General features: G+C 41.2%; 1 protein-coding gene across 1 annotated transcript in view; it reads left to right on the forward strand.

Annotated features, from left to right (window-relative positions):
- The window catches only part of LOC124146893, a 54074-nt gene that overhangs the window by 12785 nt on the left and 28469 nt on the right, over nucleotides 1–12820 (forward strand). Inside the window, exons 9-19 of the mRNA XM_046517433.2 lie at nucleotides 865–1035; nucleotides 2646–2837; nucleotides 3736–4014; nucleotides 4923–5111; nucleotides 7066–7254; nucleotides 7804–8370; nucleotides 8933–9124; nucleotides 9756–9947; nucleotides 10570–10767; nucleotides 11163–11363; nucleotides 11926–12111. Of these exons, the coding sequence (XP_046373389.2) occupies nucleotides 865–1035; nucleotides 2646–2837; nucleotides 3736–4014; nucleotides 4923–5111; nucleotides 7066–7254; nucleotides 7804–8370; nucleotides 8933–9124; nucleotides 9756–9947; nucleotides 10570–10767; nucleotides 11163–11363; nucleotides 11926–12111 (2556 nt within the window). The remainder of the gene's footprint in view (nucleotides 1–864; nucleotides 1036–2645; nucleotides 2838–3735; nucleotides 4015–4922; nucleotides 5112–7065; nucleotides 7255–7803; nucleotides 8371–8932; nucleotides 9125–9755; nucleotides 9948–10569; nucleotides 10768–11162; nucleotides 11364–11925; nucleotides 12112–12820) is intronic.

Raw genomic sequence — 12820 nt, forward strand, 5'->3', positions numbered from 1 at the left:
CGCTAGTTGCAGTAGTAGTGATAGGAGTTTTAGTAGTAGCTGAAGTCGTGCTATTGCATTAGGTAGTTGTTGATGTAGTAGTAGTACAACTGTTTCAGCTTAGCATAGGAGGAAAGTCAATGGTAACGGTCATAACTATAGACGTGTAGGTTTTCGTGTTAACAGGGGCGGTCGGGTAGCCTTGTGGTTAAAGCGTTCGCTCGTCACGCCGAAGACCGGGTTCGATTCCCAACATGGGTACAATGTGTGAAGCCCATTTCTGGTGTCCCCCGGCGTGATATTGCTGGAATATTTGCTAAAAGCGGCGTAAAACCATACTCACTCACTCACTCGTGTTTACAAACCATTCTCTGGGGGAAATCCGGGGTTCGAACCCAGCATTAACAGATCTGTACAAAAATGCAACATCCGTTCTGTTTATCCAATGCAAATCCATTCACTGTTTCTTCGTATTTAACCCATTTGAATTCTGGGTCAAAAAGGGACTGCAGTCGCTGCTATCTTATATTACCTTGTGTATCGTCGGCCGTATTGGCCAGTGAGATATTTATATATCGGGAATATCGTAAGGCCTGAACAACATTATTCACAAACGTTTTTTTCCGTTTTAGCATAGGCACGTCATTACTCATATATTTTAAAATCAGAATAATTAAAGTTCACAAATGTTTGGATTCTATCACATGCTGAGAGTATAAAAACCGTTTTGTGTGGAAATTTGTCAACTCCGAACATCGCGTACATCACAGGAACAATAACGTGATCACAAACGGTTAACCATTTGCGATGGTTTAACCAATCGCTTTTTCCGATTTTGTTATATTGGTAGTCGACTGTATTATAATTTTTATTTCTAACACCCAGCTGCCTTTTCGCCTTGGACGGCTTGGACCAACACCTCCTGTGCGGTCACGTGTGGAACTGCTGTGACGAGACTCACGTCCAGAACAAGAACGTGTGTAGCCGGTAGCGGGCAATGCAACGGTGCAACGTTCGAAAGCCGGCTTATCAACTGCCAACTTAACCCATGTCCTAGTAAGTTTTAGGGTAGCTGTTACTAAGTGAATAAATGCTTCCCTTCAATTTCTGTAGTAGCATTAACGTTGTGGGGACGTCTGAATGTTGAATCCTGAGAACATGGTGCAACTCCAAAATACGGACGCATATACGCATTTTGAAATATAGTGAGTGAGTTAGTGAGTCTGGTTTAACGCCGCTTTTAGCAATTTTCCAGCAATATCACGACAGGGGACACTAGAAATGGGCTTCACTCATTGTACCCAGTGTTTGCAATATTACCACACGTTGAAATGTTGCATTCGATTTAGATCACGTAGCATGAAACGTTTCAGGTAAATATTGTTTTACAGTACGGTATTTCAAGGCTGGAAGAGGTTGCAATGCAAGTTTAATCACCTTTTGTAAGCTTGATCAGTTTTTTTGTTCTGGAATGGACACAAAATGGATAGTCTCAGTTTTTTATCCTCATGATGCGCGGTTGTCAGTCTGCATGTCAACCGGTCAGTGCAATACTGTGCTGACGTCTTCGGGTTCAAAGTCAACAATATTCCATAACATTCTACTTGATTTGATTGTCTTGCCACTAGTTTCTAAATTCACCAAATCAAAACGCTATAAGTGCTACCAAGCCATCGGTGAAAGCTTGAACTTTTGCAGAACGACAATGATACAGGAACGTGTTCAGTCGAGTATTTCATGGTTGGTCATTCATTGTTTACGGGAATCAGGAAATTTCTGCTTTTAATTTTATCTCAAACCATTTTAACATTTACGACTATCATCCGTCAATAGTATCATACACATAATTTTTCAGTGGGGAAAGAATGGATTAATTGGCTGTCTGATAGTAAAATATTTACTTGCATGTGAAATGGGGACATAATCAAGTTCAATTGCACACAAAGCAGTCTAACTATAGGATATTACTGTACCTACGTAAAGACAGTGCTTCAATTGCACACAAATCGGTCTAGCTATAGGATATTACTGTACCTACGTAAAGACAGTGCTTCAATTGCACACAAATCGTTCTAACTATAGGATATTACTGTACCTACATAAAGACAGTGCTTCAATTGCACACAAATCGGTCTAACTATAGGATATTACTGTACCTACGTAAAGACAGTGCTTTCAATTGCACACAAATCGGTCTAGCTATAGGATATTACTGTACCTACATAAAGACAGTGCTTCAATACCACACACATCAGTCCAGCTATAGGATATTACTGTACTTATATGAAGACAGTGCTTCAATATCACACAAATCAGGCTAGGAAAGTGACGAAACCGAGTCAACTTTATTCGAACCTTATTGCCTAAATTATATTTCACGTCCCGTTTTCAGGAGAGACATTGTTCTCCACATTCTCCTCTTTACATATTTTTGACACGTGTTGATTACCTTCTTAATCATTTATAGACCCAAGAGTCCTTCTGACATACGATTCCACTTCCGAATGTGATTATGGTTGTACCCTTTGTACCCAGCAACACTGACGTCAAGCAATACCTGGAATCAAAGACACGCCGTGATGTAACTGCAAAATTGTCCAAACATGCCTTAAACACAAAAACCCCATATACTAGCATGAATCTATACTTTCCTATTTGATTTCCAGTCAATGGAGGATTTAGCATGTGGGGGTTTTGGCAGACATCCGCCTGTCCTGCCACCTGTGGTACATCCGCTACTAAGCTGAGAACCAGAAGCAGACTCTGCAGCAATCCTGCCCCACAGTTTGGTGGTAGAAACTGTACAGGGCCATTTGCAGAGACTCAGCAAGTTAACTGCAACCTGACTGCTTGTCAAAGTAAGTTTAGACAGATTGTAAGAACACAGATTGTGGCGGATTAACTGTGGTCTGACGAGTATTATAACATTCAAGGCCTTTGTAAAACTTTAAAAAGCTTTATGTAACTCATGTACGTGTGGAGGTCATTCAGGATTTGGCGCATCAGTGACCAAGGCGATGTCCGATGCAATTCCTTATTTCTACTTCAACCATTTGTTCCCGGGTTTGTTCAGGTGAACACTTGCCTTTGCATGTGTTTGTTATTGTTGCTATCGATGAGGTAGGATACTTTCACCTTTTCGCGAACAGCCGATATCCCCACTGATATCTGATAGTGATTCAAGATACTTGTTTAAGATTTCGGATTCAAATACAAATGGTCTCTGCTTTATGATTTTATGATTATGGAAATGGTTTTGCTGTTCCTATGCAATAAGCAGTTTATGCATCAGAGACTTGCAACGCAATCAAGTTACACAAGGGAGCCGATATGAATTTATCAAAATCAGCTAGATATACTATATTTATGTGGCATAGCCATACTTCATAGATTGTAGGAATGGCAGAATAACCATTCAAATGTTTAGAATTAATAATTGTTGCATAACCGTTATAAATAGTATAAATGAATATCCGTGCTGGAGAGCTTGAAGAATATAATAGCCATACCAGATGGAATGTAAAATAAAACGATCGATATATTACGAAAACACACTAAATGTTTCTCATATATTCAGCCTAACAGATAAAACTGTCTAGTGGTTTATGACAGGCAAACTCTAACTGTAAAATTAATTATTTTGAAATCTACATTTTATGTGTTTAAATATATATATTTCATTGTGCCTTTATCCATCCCTTTATCACTATGTGGTGATACTTTGTAATATGTGCTCGCTGATTCGATTGCTTTAAGGTGTTGCAACGTTGGAAAGCAATCCACAGACTTACATAGGGGCGACTATCAGTCTGCAAGTGTCAGTGCCAGGACAACCAGCACAGGCTCTGGGAAATTGGTACAAACAATCTGAAGGAGTCTTCAACGTCGTGACTGCCACTGCGAGGACCGTGCTCTCTGTTGACGGGAACATCCATCAGCTCACCCTCATTAATGTCACAGCAGAAGATGCTGGGACTTATTTCTACTTTGTAGCAGGAACCAACACACAAGGCGACCTTACCATTATGTTTCCAGGTAACGTCATTACAGTACCAGTTCAGATTTAAAGAGTATATGATATCATAATTGTTTCTGGACTATGAAAGCAGAGTGTGGGGCGATGTATGACGACAGGGTATATGGTTAAATCAAGTCCACGAAGCGTTTGTATCTGTTGTTGTGTATATGTGTACATGTATATCGCAATGGTAGTCGTGGTGCTCGAATGCTTTGATGACGTGAGCTGTTGTTGATTCGCCTTTGAATTGTGAATCCTCGATTCCGATTGGTTCCTCAAGGGTATAAAGTCACACCAGCATACCCCTGCGTCAAATCACTGCATCACTGCAAAGGTGGACTTACTACCCTCTCTTCTTCAACGCACTCAATAGGGAATTGTGCTCATAGGGTTGTTCCCTTCAATCATAGCACCACATTGTGAAAAGAAATACGCTGAAAAATGATTTTCATATTCTACAGAGAGAACTTAGAAATTTGCACGTCTCAATCAGGGTCTGTGACATCCTGTTTGATGCATAACATTTCTACATTTCTACATTTCTACGATGTGATACGTAGGACTGATGTGCACTTTTCTATCAACGTGAAAACATCTCAATTGTCTTTAACTTTTCTAAGGACATTTCACTCCTACGAGTAGGTGTTCCTGAATATACCTCCATGGCATCTATGAAACTGAAACCTGAAGAGTCCTCTCTCAATGTAGCGTCACATACCATAACATTCAAATCATAACACGTGCAATGTGTCTCTTACCTTCTTGGTCATCAAATCACAGCACGTATACAAGCTATCATCCACTATCTCCTTGTTAATCCTTGTTATCCTAAAATAGCGACAGTTGGTCCTGTTTATTTTGGGTGATCTTGGGTGGGATAAAATAAAATGTCAGTCACATTCACGGAGTATTGATTTTATTGTAGTCCACGGTGGAATATCTCAGTGGGGTCCATGGAACAACCCTTCATGTCCAGTTACATGTGGACAAGGATTTCGCTCCCTTTCCCGAAACAGGACATGCACACAGCCAGTTCCACAGTTTGGAGGACGAACTTGTTCCGAGACAAAAGAAGATACCATGCGAATTACGTGTTCTTTGGCGAACTGTCCAAGTAGGAACAATACTATTTGGTTTATTAATTAGACGAGTGTGTAACTGATATAAACTCTTTTTCTTGGGTGCTTTAAAGTGCACTGATATCTGTTTTTTTACTTAAGTTTTAAGCCGACACTTAACAAATTCAAATTTTGAAATGTAAATTCAACCTTGAAGTTGATTTATCGTTCACGTACATTTAGAATTTCATTCCCAAATATAAACCGATATATCTCAGTTTGGGGGTGGGGTGGGTTTACACCAAATGTTTTCAATACTACACATCCTACTCAAGATTGAGGTTTCCTGTGAACATATTTAAAAGATAGATCATGCACACTGACCTATATAAGCTAATCAAAATATCAACATTATCACTATTAATATTGATTCACGGGTACAAAGGATTTGATATGGTTAGTTCTGCCCTGTATAATTAGGAGTCCACCAAGATAAACCTGTTTATATAAAAGTACATCGATTCTGGAAACATGGAACTTAATGTTGAAAGGGGTTTAAAGCACAAAGGGCCGCCTCCGTGGTCTTGTGGTAGAGCGTCCGCCCGGAGAGCGGAAGGTCCAGGGTTCGATCCCGGGCCGCGTCATACAAAAAGACGTTAAAAGATTGTACTTGTTGTTACCCTGTCTGGCGCTCGGCATTAAGGGGCTAAAACAAGGACTGGTCGGCTCGGAGTCAGTATACTGTGTCTGAGTGGGGTATTCATGTTAAACTGCGGCATGGTATCTCAGTGAGCTAGCACTATAAATCGGCATCAGTCCGGACTAGTACAAGCAGCCACACAAACACACACACGTACATGCACGTCGCTATATAAGTGCAATAATCTTGGACGCCATTTCACCTCACCTCACCTAAAGCACAAAGTGATGTCTTTTTCTTATATGATACACATATAGTAACGAGGTTATTTTGAGGATAACCATTTTATAAACGCAAATGTTTTCACAAGATGGTGACTGGTCATTAACATATATAGATTGTATAACAAATAATGATAAATACTTGTCACAAATGTTTCTTATGATCGATAAAATGTTGTTTTTGCCGCACTATTCCAACCATATTGCTAAAACAACTAGAACCTATTGATAACATAGCCAACATGAACGAGGACATTGTCCGCCAGTTTATACATCCGATCCTTGCTTGGGTTTTACAAGCATGGGGTACGGGGTGCCACCGGTTGGGCAGGATACGCTCACCTTTTCAAGAACACCTGGTATCATTCTGATTTGATAGTGATTCAAAAACACATGCGCATGATATAGTCGGAATTGTACAATCGACTCTGCTTTATGCAGATATTTCTACTGGATATGGAAATGGTCTGTCGCTTTATTTATATCTGCCTTCATGGGCGACAAGTGTCCCACAGGCAATTAAGTACTTTTAAATCATTGTGACGTATTTTGATAAGAATAAGAGGCGAACACAAGAACAAAGGATTCTCTTTTCAATAAATGATCAGTTCACATCATTTCATGTTTAGACTGTCCAATTGTCGGATGACTTGACATGGGTGAGTGAGTTTGGTTAAACGGCGCTTTCAACAGTATTCCAGTTATATGACGGCGTGTCAGCTTAATGTGGGAGGAAAGCCCAGGCCTCAGATTACCGATTTGGTAAAAATGACGCCCACAACGATAGGTTTCTGGCGTACCCAAGGGACGCAACTCTTCACAGCGAATCGAGGCGCCTCAGTCGACTGGGCCACCTGTGCCCTCTGACTTGACATGATCTGAATAAGTGTGGAATTAGGAATTTGGATTGCTTTAGATTCCGACGTTTTATTATACACTGTAGTGTTATAATAACCTATATTTAGGATGATAGCAGTAGTAGTGGTAATAATAATAGAATTACGAACAGATCGACCAATATTTAAACATTCATATCCTGTAGACCATATGAGCCAAAGTTACAATGTCGACGTTTTTGTCGGGTTGCAGTTGACGGTGGCTATAGTCCATGGAATCAGTGGAGCAACCCTCCATGTTCCGGGTCATGTGGGAATTTATCTAAAGTCGTCTCAAGAGTAAGGACGTGTTCAAGTCCCTCTCCTCAGTTTGGTGGAAGACAATGTGTTGGATCACCGACTCAGACGTCAACAAGGAGCTGTAACCTTGCCGCATGCACAGGTAAGATGGCGTTACAGTTGCAAAGGTGAACGCTCTCGAAACAGGTCGAAATTATTTTGTATCAAGCATAAGGAGAGGATTACTGGGTAAAAGAGATGTGCACCTGTTTTCAACCAAATATACGAAACGTTGGCATACTTCTAATCAGAAGACAAATATGCAACTGTGAGACGTTAGGGAATAAGGCAAAGACTTCAGTTCAGTTCCAAATGTGCGACTGCTATAATTATATTGGATTTCTAAGAATGATGATTCATTTTATTTCGAAACAGAAGTAAAGGAATTCTCTGTTTGAGTGAAACCATTGTTTCACCAATGAGAATTATTGTTCTTTCCTTGGCAATATGTTAAAAGTGTCCTTTTTACATCAGCTCCTTAAGGTTGAAACATGAAATAAAGAGGCGAATGTGTTCGGTTTAACGCCGCTATATACCATACAATGGGATATTCTGTTTCATTAAGGTCACATTTCTGTTGACTCGGGTATTTAGATAAAAATCAGAATAACTTAATTTGTGCTTCTAAAACATTACATTGTTCTTGTTACAGGATGCCCTGAAGCAACCATCTATTTCGTGGTTGACCAATCAGAGAGTGTCGGTACTGCAAATTTCCAACTCCTCAAGGCGGCATTGAACAGTTTTGTTTCCAGTATTATTTCTAGAAACAACAACATCAGAGTTGGTGTCATAGGTTTCAGCAGTAATGTGACTTCTTCCATCGGGGCTACCAGCGATATTAGCTTACTTCAAGCCGCCATTAATTTTACACTGACGCCACCCAACGGTGGAACAAACACTCATCTGGGCATTCGGAGGGCTACCCAGAACTTAAATCAAGACACGTCTAATTATCCTAAGGTGATGGTTGTAATAACTGACGGCCTGTCTAATTTACCTAACGAAACTCGTGTCGCTGCTGCTGAAGCGAGGAACTCCGGGATTACGGTGTTCGCCGTTGGTGTCCTTGCCTTCAACATCCCATCGATTCGGCAACGTTTTCAAGCGGAACTACTGTCTATCGCCTCGTCGAATGCTACAGCAATCGAAATTGCAAACTTTAATGTTTTGACCAACTCCTTAAACAACATAAGCCAAATCTTGTGTCGGGGAACTGGTAAGTACATTGGGTTAATTCTCTTTTGTAACATTCAAATCACGTTCGATGACTGTTATTTCATATACAATACTGATAGTTTGGATGTTGATAACAATATTATCACATTGATGTTATTTTTTATCTTAGATCTTTTTTAATAATTCTATTATTCTAATTGGTATTAATTTAGAAAAAAATAGTGATGATATTAATCTCAAATGTTACCAGGACTACACGTGATTTCATATAAGAACCCCCCATATTATACAACACAACAGACCCGTGAAGATCCGGGGTGGAATAGGTCTTCAGCAACACATACTCGACGTGAAAGGCGACTATGCTTGTCGTAAAAGGCGACTAACGGGATCGGGTATTCAGGCACGCTGACTTGCGTGGATCGATGCTCGTGATGTCCAGCACTGGATTGTCTGGTCCAGACTCGAATATTTACAGACCGCCGTCATATAGCTGGAATATTGCTGAGTGCGGCGTTAAACGACAAACAAACAAACAAACAAACAAACACTCCAACAATCATGTATAAAGAGAAATCTGAGAGGGCAATATTTTGTTGCAGTCAATGGTAACTGGGGAAGCTGGGGACCATGGTCAGTCACCCGGTGCTCGGGGACCTGTGGAACGAGCATCGTGGGAACATCCAACAGAACGAGAACATGCACCAACCCAGCACCATCGTTAAATGGAAACAGTTGTGTTGGAAGCAGCATGGAGGTGACAGGACGGAACTGTGGCTTCAATCCTTGCCCAAGTAAGTAATTAAAAACACGCATGCTGAAGCATTGAAATGATTCATATCTGCGATGACAATGCAGCCTTAATCTCAATAGTTGAAATCGACATAACTCAAGACTTCCCATTATGTCAAATTTTGATAACAATATACTAATTTTGTTTAAGAGACATGGATCATGGACATTCGCAATGTGCAGATAATCGAGCAATCGTTGTGTCAACTGTAACGGCCGTACGCATAATGGAAATTGTTGTTACTTACGAGAAACGTTTGAAATTTTACTTTAAGCCTCCAAATATTGGTCACAAGTGTTAATATATGCCCGGCTTGATGTAGTATTATGTTGTTTGTTTGCTTGTTTGTTTGGGTTTCTTGTTTGTTGTTTAACGCCGCACTCACCAATATTCCAGCTATATGACTGCGGTCTGTATATAATCGAGTCTTGACCAGACAATCAAGTGATTGACACCATGAGCATTGATCCACGCAATTGGGATATGATGACATGCATCAACCAAGTCAAGCGAGCCTGACCGCCTTTTCCCGTTAGTCGCCTCTTACGACAAGCATAGTCGCCTTTTACGGCAAGCGTGGGTTGCTGATGACCTATTCTACCCCGGATGTTCATGGGTCTATTGTGTTGTAGTTAATGGAGGCTGGTCATTGTGGACTCAGTGGTCGACCCCCCAGTGTGCCGCGTTGTGTGGATCAGGTGTCATGGCTACAGTAATCCGACAGAGAGCATGTACAAATCCAATGCCATCGTTTGGTGGCAACGCATGCCAAGGAAGCTTCCAGGAGACTGAACTGAAGACATGCGGGCTCTCTCCTTGCGATGGTATGTAAACATATAAACGGTCCTTCCACTCAGAGGTCAGGAATGTATACACTAACACCCCTATATGAATGTATCGACCTTTTCACATATGACATATATTAACTGTTAGTTCTGAATAGCATATTTTTGTCCCGTGAGTACCATACATAGGTAATATATCATAATATTTATATCCCAATTAAAATAATATTTAGGCCACAAAAGGCCTAGATGACATTACCTTAATAATTGCTATATTTTTATCACTGCGTCTTAGTACTTTGTATTAAAGAACAGTATGATAATAATTTTGATAAAAGAAGAGTTTAATGTCAAGGAAATGACGATGCATCACCATACGATCATTTTAAAGTAACAGTAAACGGAATATTATGCTGAATGATCATCTGCATATGCGAGTAATGCCTGGACCCGCTTAATAATCTCACCGGCGCGTTGTGGTATGATTTACCCTTTTTGCGAACACCTGGTGTCATCACTGAATTTCAGTGATCCCTTTGATAATTTCCACCGCTATTACGAACATAGAATCTATTTCGGTTGATGATCCAGACTGATAATTAAATGGCGTTGGCGTTTTAGCTTCAATATGTGTTATACTATGTATAAAATCATGTTACAGGCGAGGTTAATGGCGTCTTCGGCCAATGGAATGCATGGACCGTATCCCCCTGCTCGGCTACTTGTGGGAGAAACGTGACCCGGATGTTGTCCCGGCAACGTCTGTGCAACAACCCCGCTCCTGCCAACGGTGGGAGCGACTGCATTGGACCGAGGAACGACACCAGTAACCAGCTCTGCTCAGTGCCCGAATGTCAAGGTATTTTCAGCAAACCGCCCACCTACCTATATGTTATGATTGTATTCACGCAGTCGCGGTAGTGTATGGGAGCGGTGATGATGCTGACACTGCAGGCAACATATATAATTAAATTTTTATTATTATATAATTTGCCTTAAAAGGTGACTATGCTTGTCGTAAAAGGCGACTAACGGGATCGGGTTGTCAGGCTCGCTGACTTGGTTGATGCATGTCATCGCTCCCAATTGCATGGATGGATGCTCATGATATCAATCACAGGATTGTCTGGTCCAGACTCGATTATTTACAGACCGCCGTCATATAGCTGGAATATTGCTGAGTGCGGTGTTAAACAACAAACAAACCAAACCAAACCAAACAAGATGATTTAATCATGGAACCTGAATATTCAGTGACAGCCCTCTGTGACGACGTGAAGAAACAGTACGGAGTTGGCTACCGCTATCACCCCACAGACTGTGACAAGTACATCCAGTGCTACGACAACCCTAGAGGAATCGCCATCGGCGTCTACAGAAGCTGCCCCTTCGGCTACTACTGGAACCAAGACACCTTTAGATGTACGGAGTCGTGGAAGGTGGATTGTCCTCTAGGTAAAGCGAATGTCCTATTTCATTTTATCAATGTAGGCGGTGGGGCACCTGCTGGTTAAAGCGTACGCTCGTCTAGACGATAACCGGGTTCGATTCCTAACATGGGTACAAAGTGTGAAGCGTTGATTCTTTCATTGGTACACGACACTGAGTCGGGTTGACATGTGAAATATAGATAGATGACTGTGATCTGTTGTTTATAGATGTCTAAATATGGAAAGAGTTTGCATAGTGAAAAGTATAGAATCCTAGATGAGACATGGTCGCAATGTCACTCTTATAAAAACAAGCAGAAAGTGTCAAAATTAACCAAAGCGCGACAATGCAACATTTTACCCATTTGTCGCATAGTCGCTTGTCGCGCTTTGAGAAATATTTATTTGTTTTACTCAAAGTTCGACAGTGTCCTTTCTAGGATTCCATAGAAAGGGCATACCCTATGTAATCCAAACTTCAGATTTCTGTAAATATATCGTTGCGTTCCTCCCGTCAGAGGAATCGACATTTTAAAGGGTTTCTCTCGAATGTGTGCCACCCATTCCTATGCCTGCTGTGGTTTCAGAGCGATGCAAAGGGTCGTGCGGAGCGAGCTACAAGATGACGGGAAGTTGCAGGTCCTACTGGAAGTGTGATGACGGAAAGTCCGTGGCCAGGTGTTGTCCCAGGGGATTCAGCTTCTCCCCAGGGGATGGGTGTTATTTCAACTTTTACTGTGACGATGAGTGCCCCTCTCCCTACGTTTCCAGAGGTAAATAAAACAAAGCATGTGTTACTGCAGCGACAAAGGGTCAATCGTGTGTGTTGACGATTCAAAAGAGACATGGTGACTATGCTTGTCGTAACAGGCGGACAAAAGTCAGGCTCGCTGGCTTGGTTGATGCATGTCATCGGTCCAAATTGCGTGGATCGATGCTCATGATATTAATCAGTGGATTGTCTGGTCCAGACTCGATTATTTACAGACCGTCGTCATATAGCTGGAATATTGCTGAGTGCGGCGTAAAACATCAAACCAACCAACCAATCATAAGAGACAAGTTATTATATACTGAACCGAAAAGAAACGTCACCATGCAAAGATATATGATAAACCTTATCTAAACCTTGTCTAAACACTGTAAACATACTTTGAGACATATTAAGAAGATCAAGCTTGTCAAAACTGATCATCAAGGTTGGAATTAAAGTGTCAAATGTTCTTAAAGTGAAACACAACACTTGTCTCTGAGAAAATGGCATCAAAAGTCAGTATCTCGTGTGTCCGCCATGTACATTGATGACTGCCGTGCAACGTCGATACATGGAATGGATGAGGCGGTTGATGAAGGTCATAGGCACTTGAGCCCACACTCTGAGGAACGCCTGACGCAGTTTAGCTGCAGTTGTCGACCTTGGTCGGATGTCATTCCCCCGTCATTGAATCTTGTCCCACGGGTGCTCAGTGGGATTTAAATCGG

Source organism: Haliotis rufescens, unplaced genomic scaffold, assembly GCF_023055435.1.
Source record: "Haliotis rufescens isolate VD_foot unplaced genomic scaffold, xgHalRufe1.0.p SCAF_6, whole genome shotgun sequence".
Taxonomy (NCBI): Eukaryota; Metazoa; Mollusca; class Gastropoda; order Lepetellida; family Haliotidae; genus Haliotis; species Haliotis rufescens.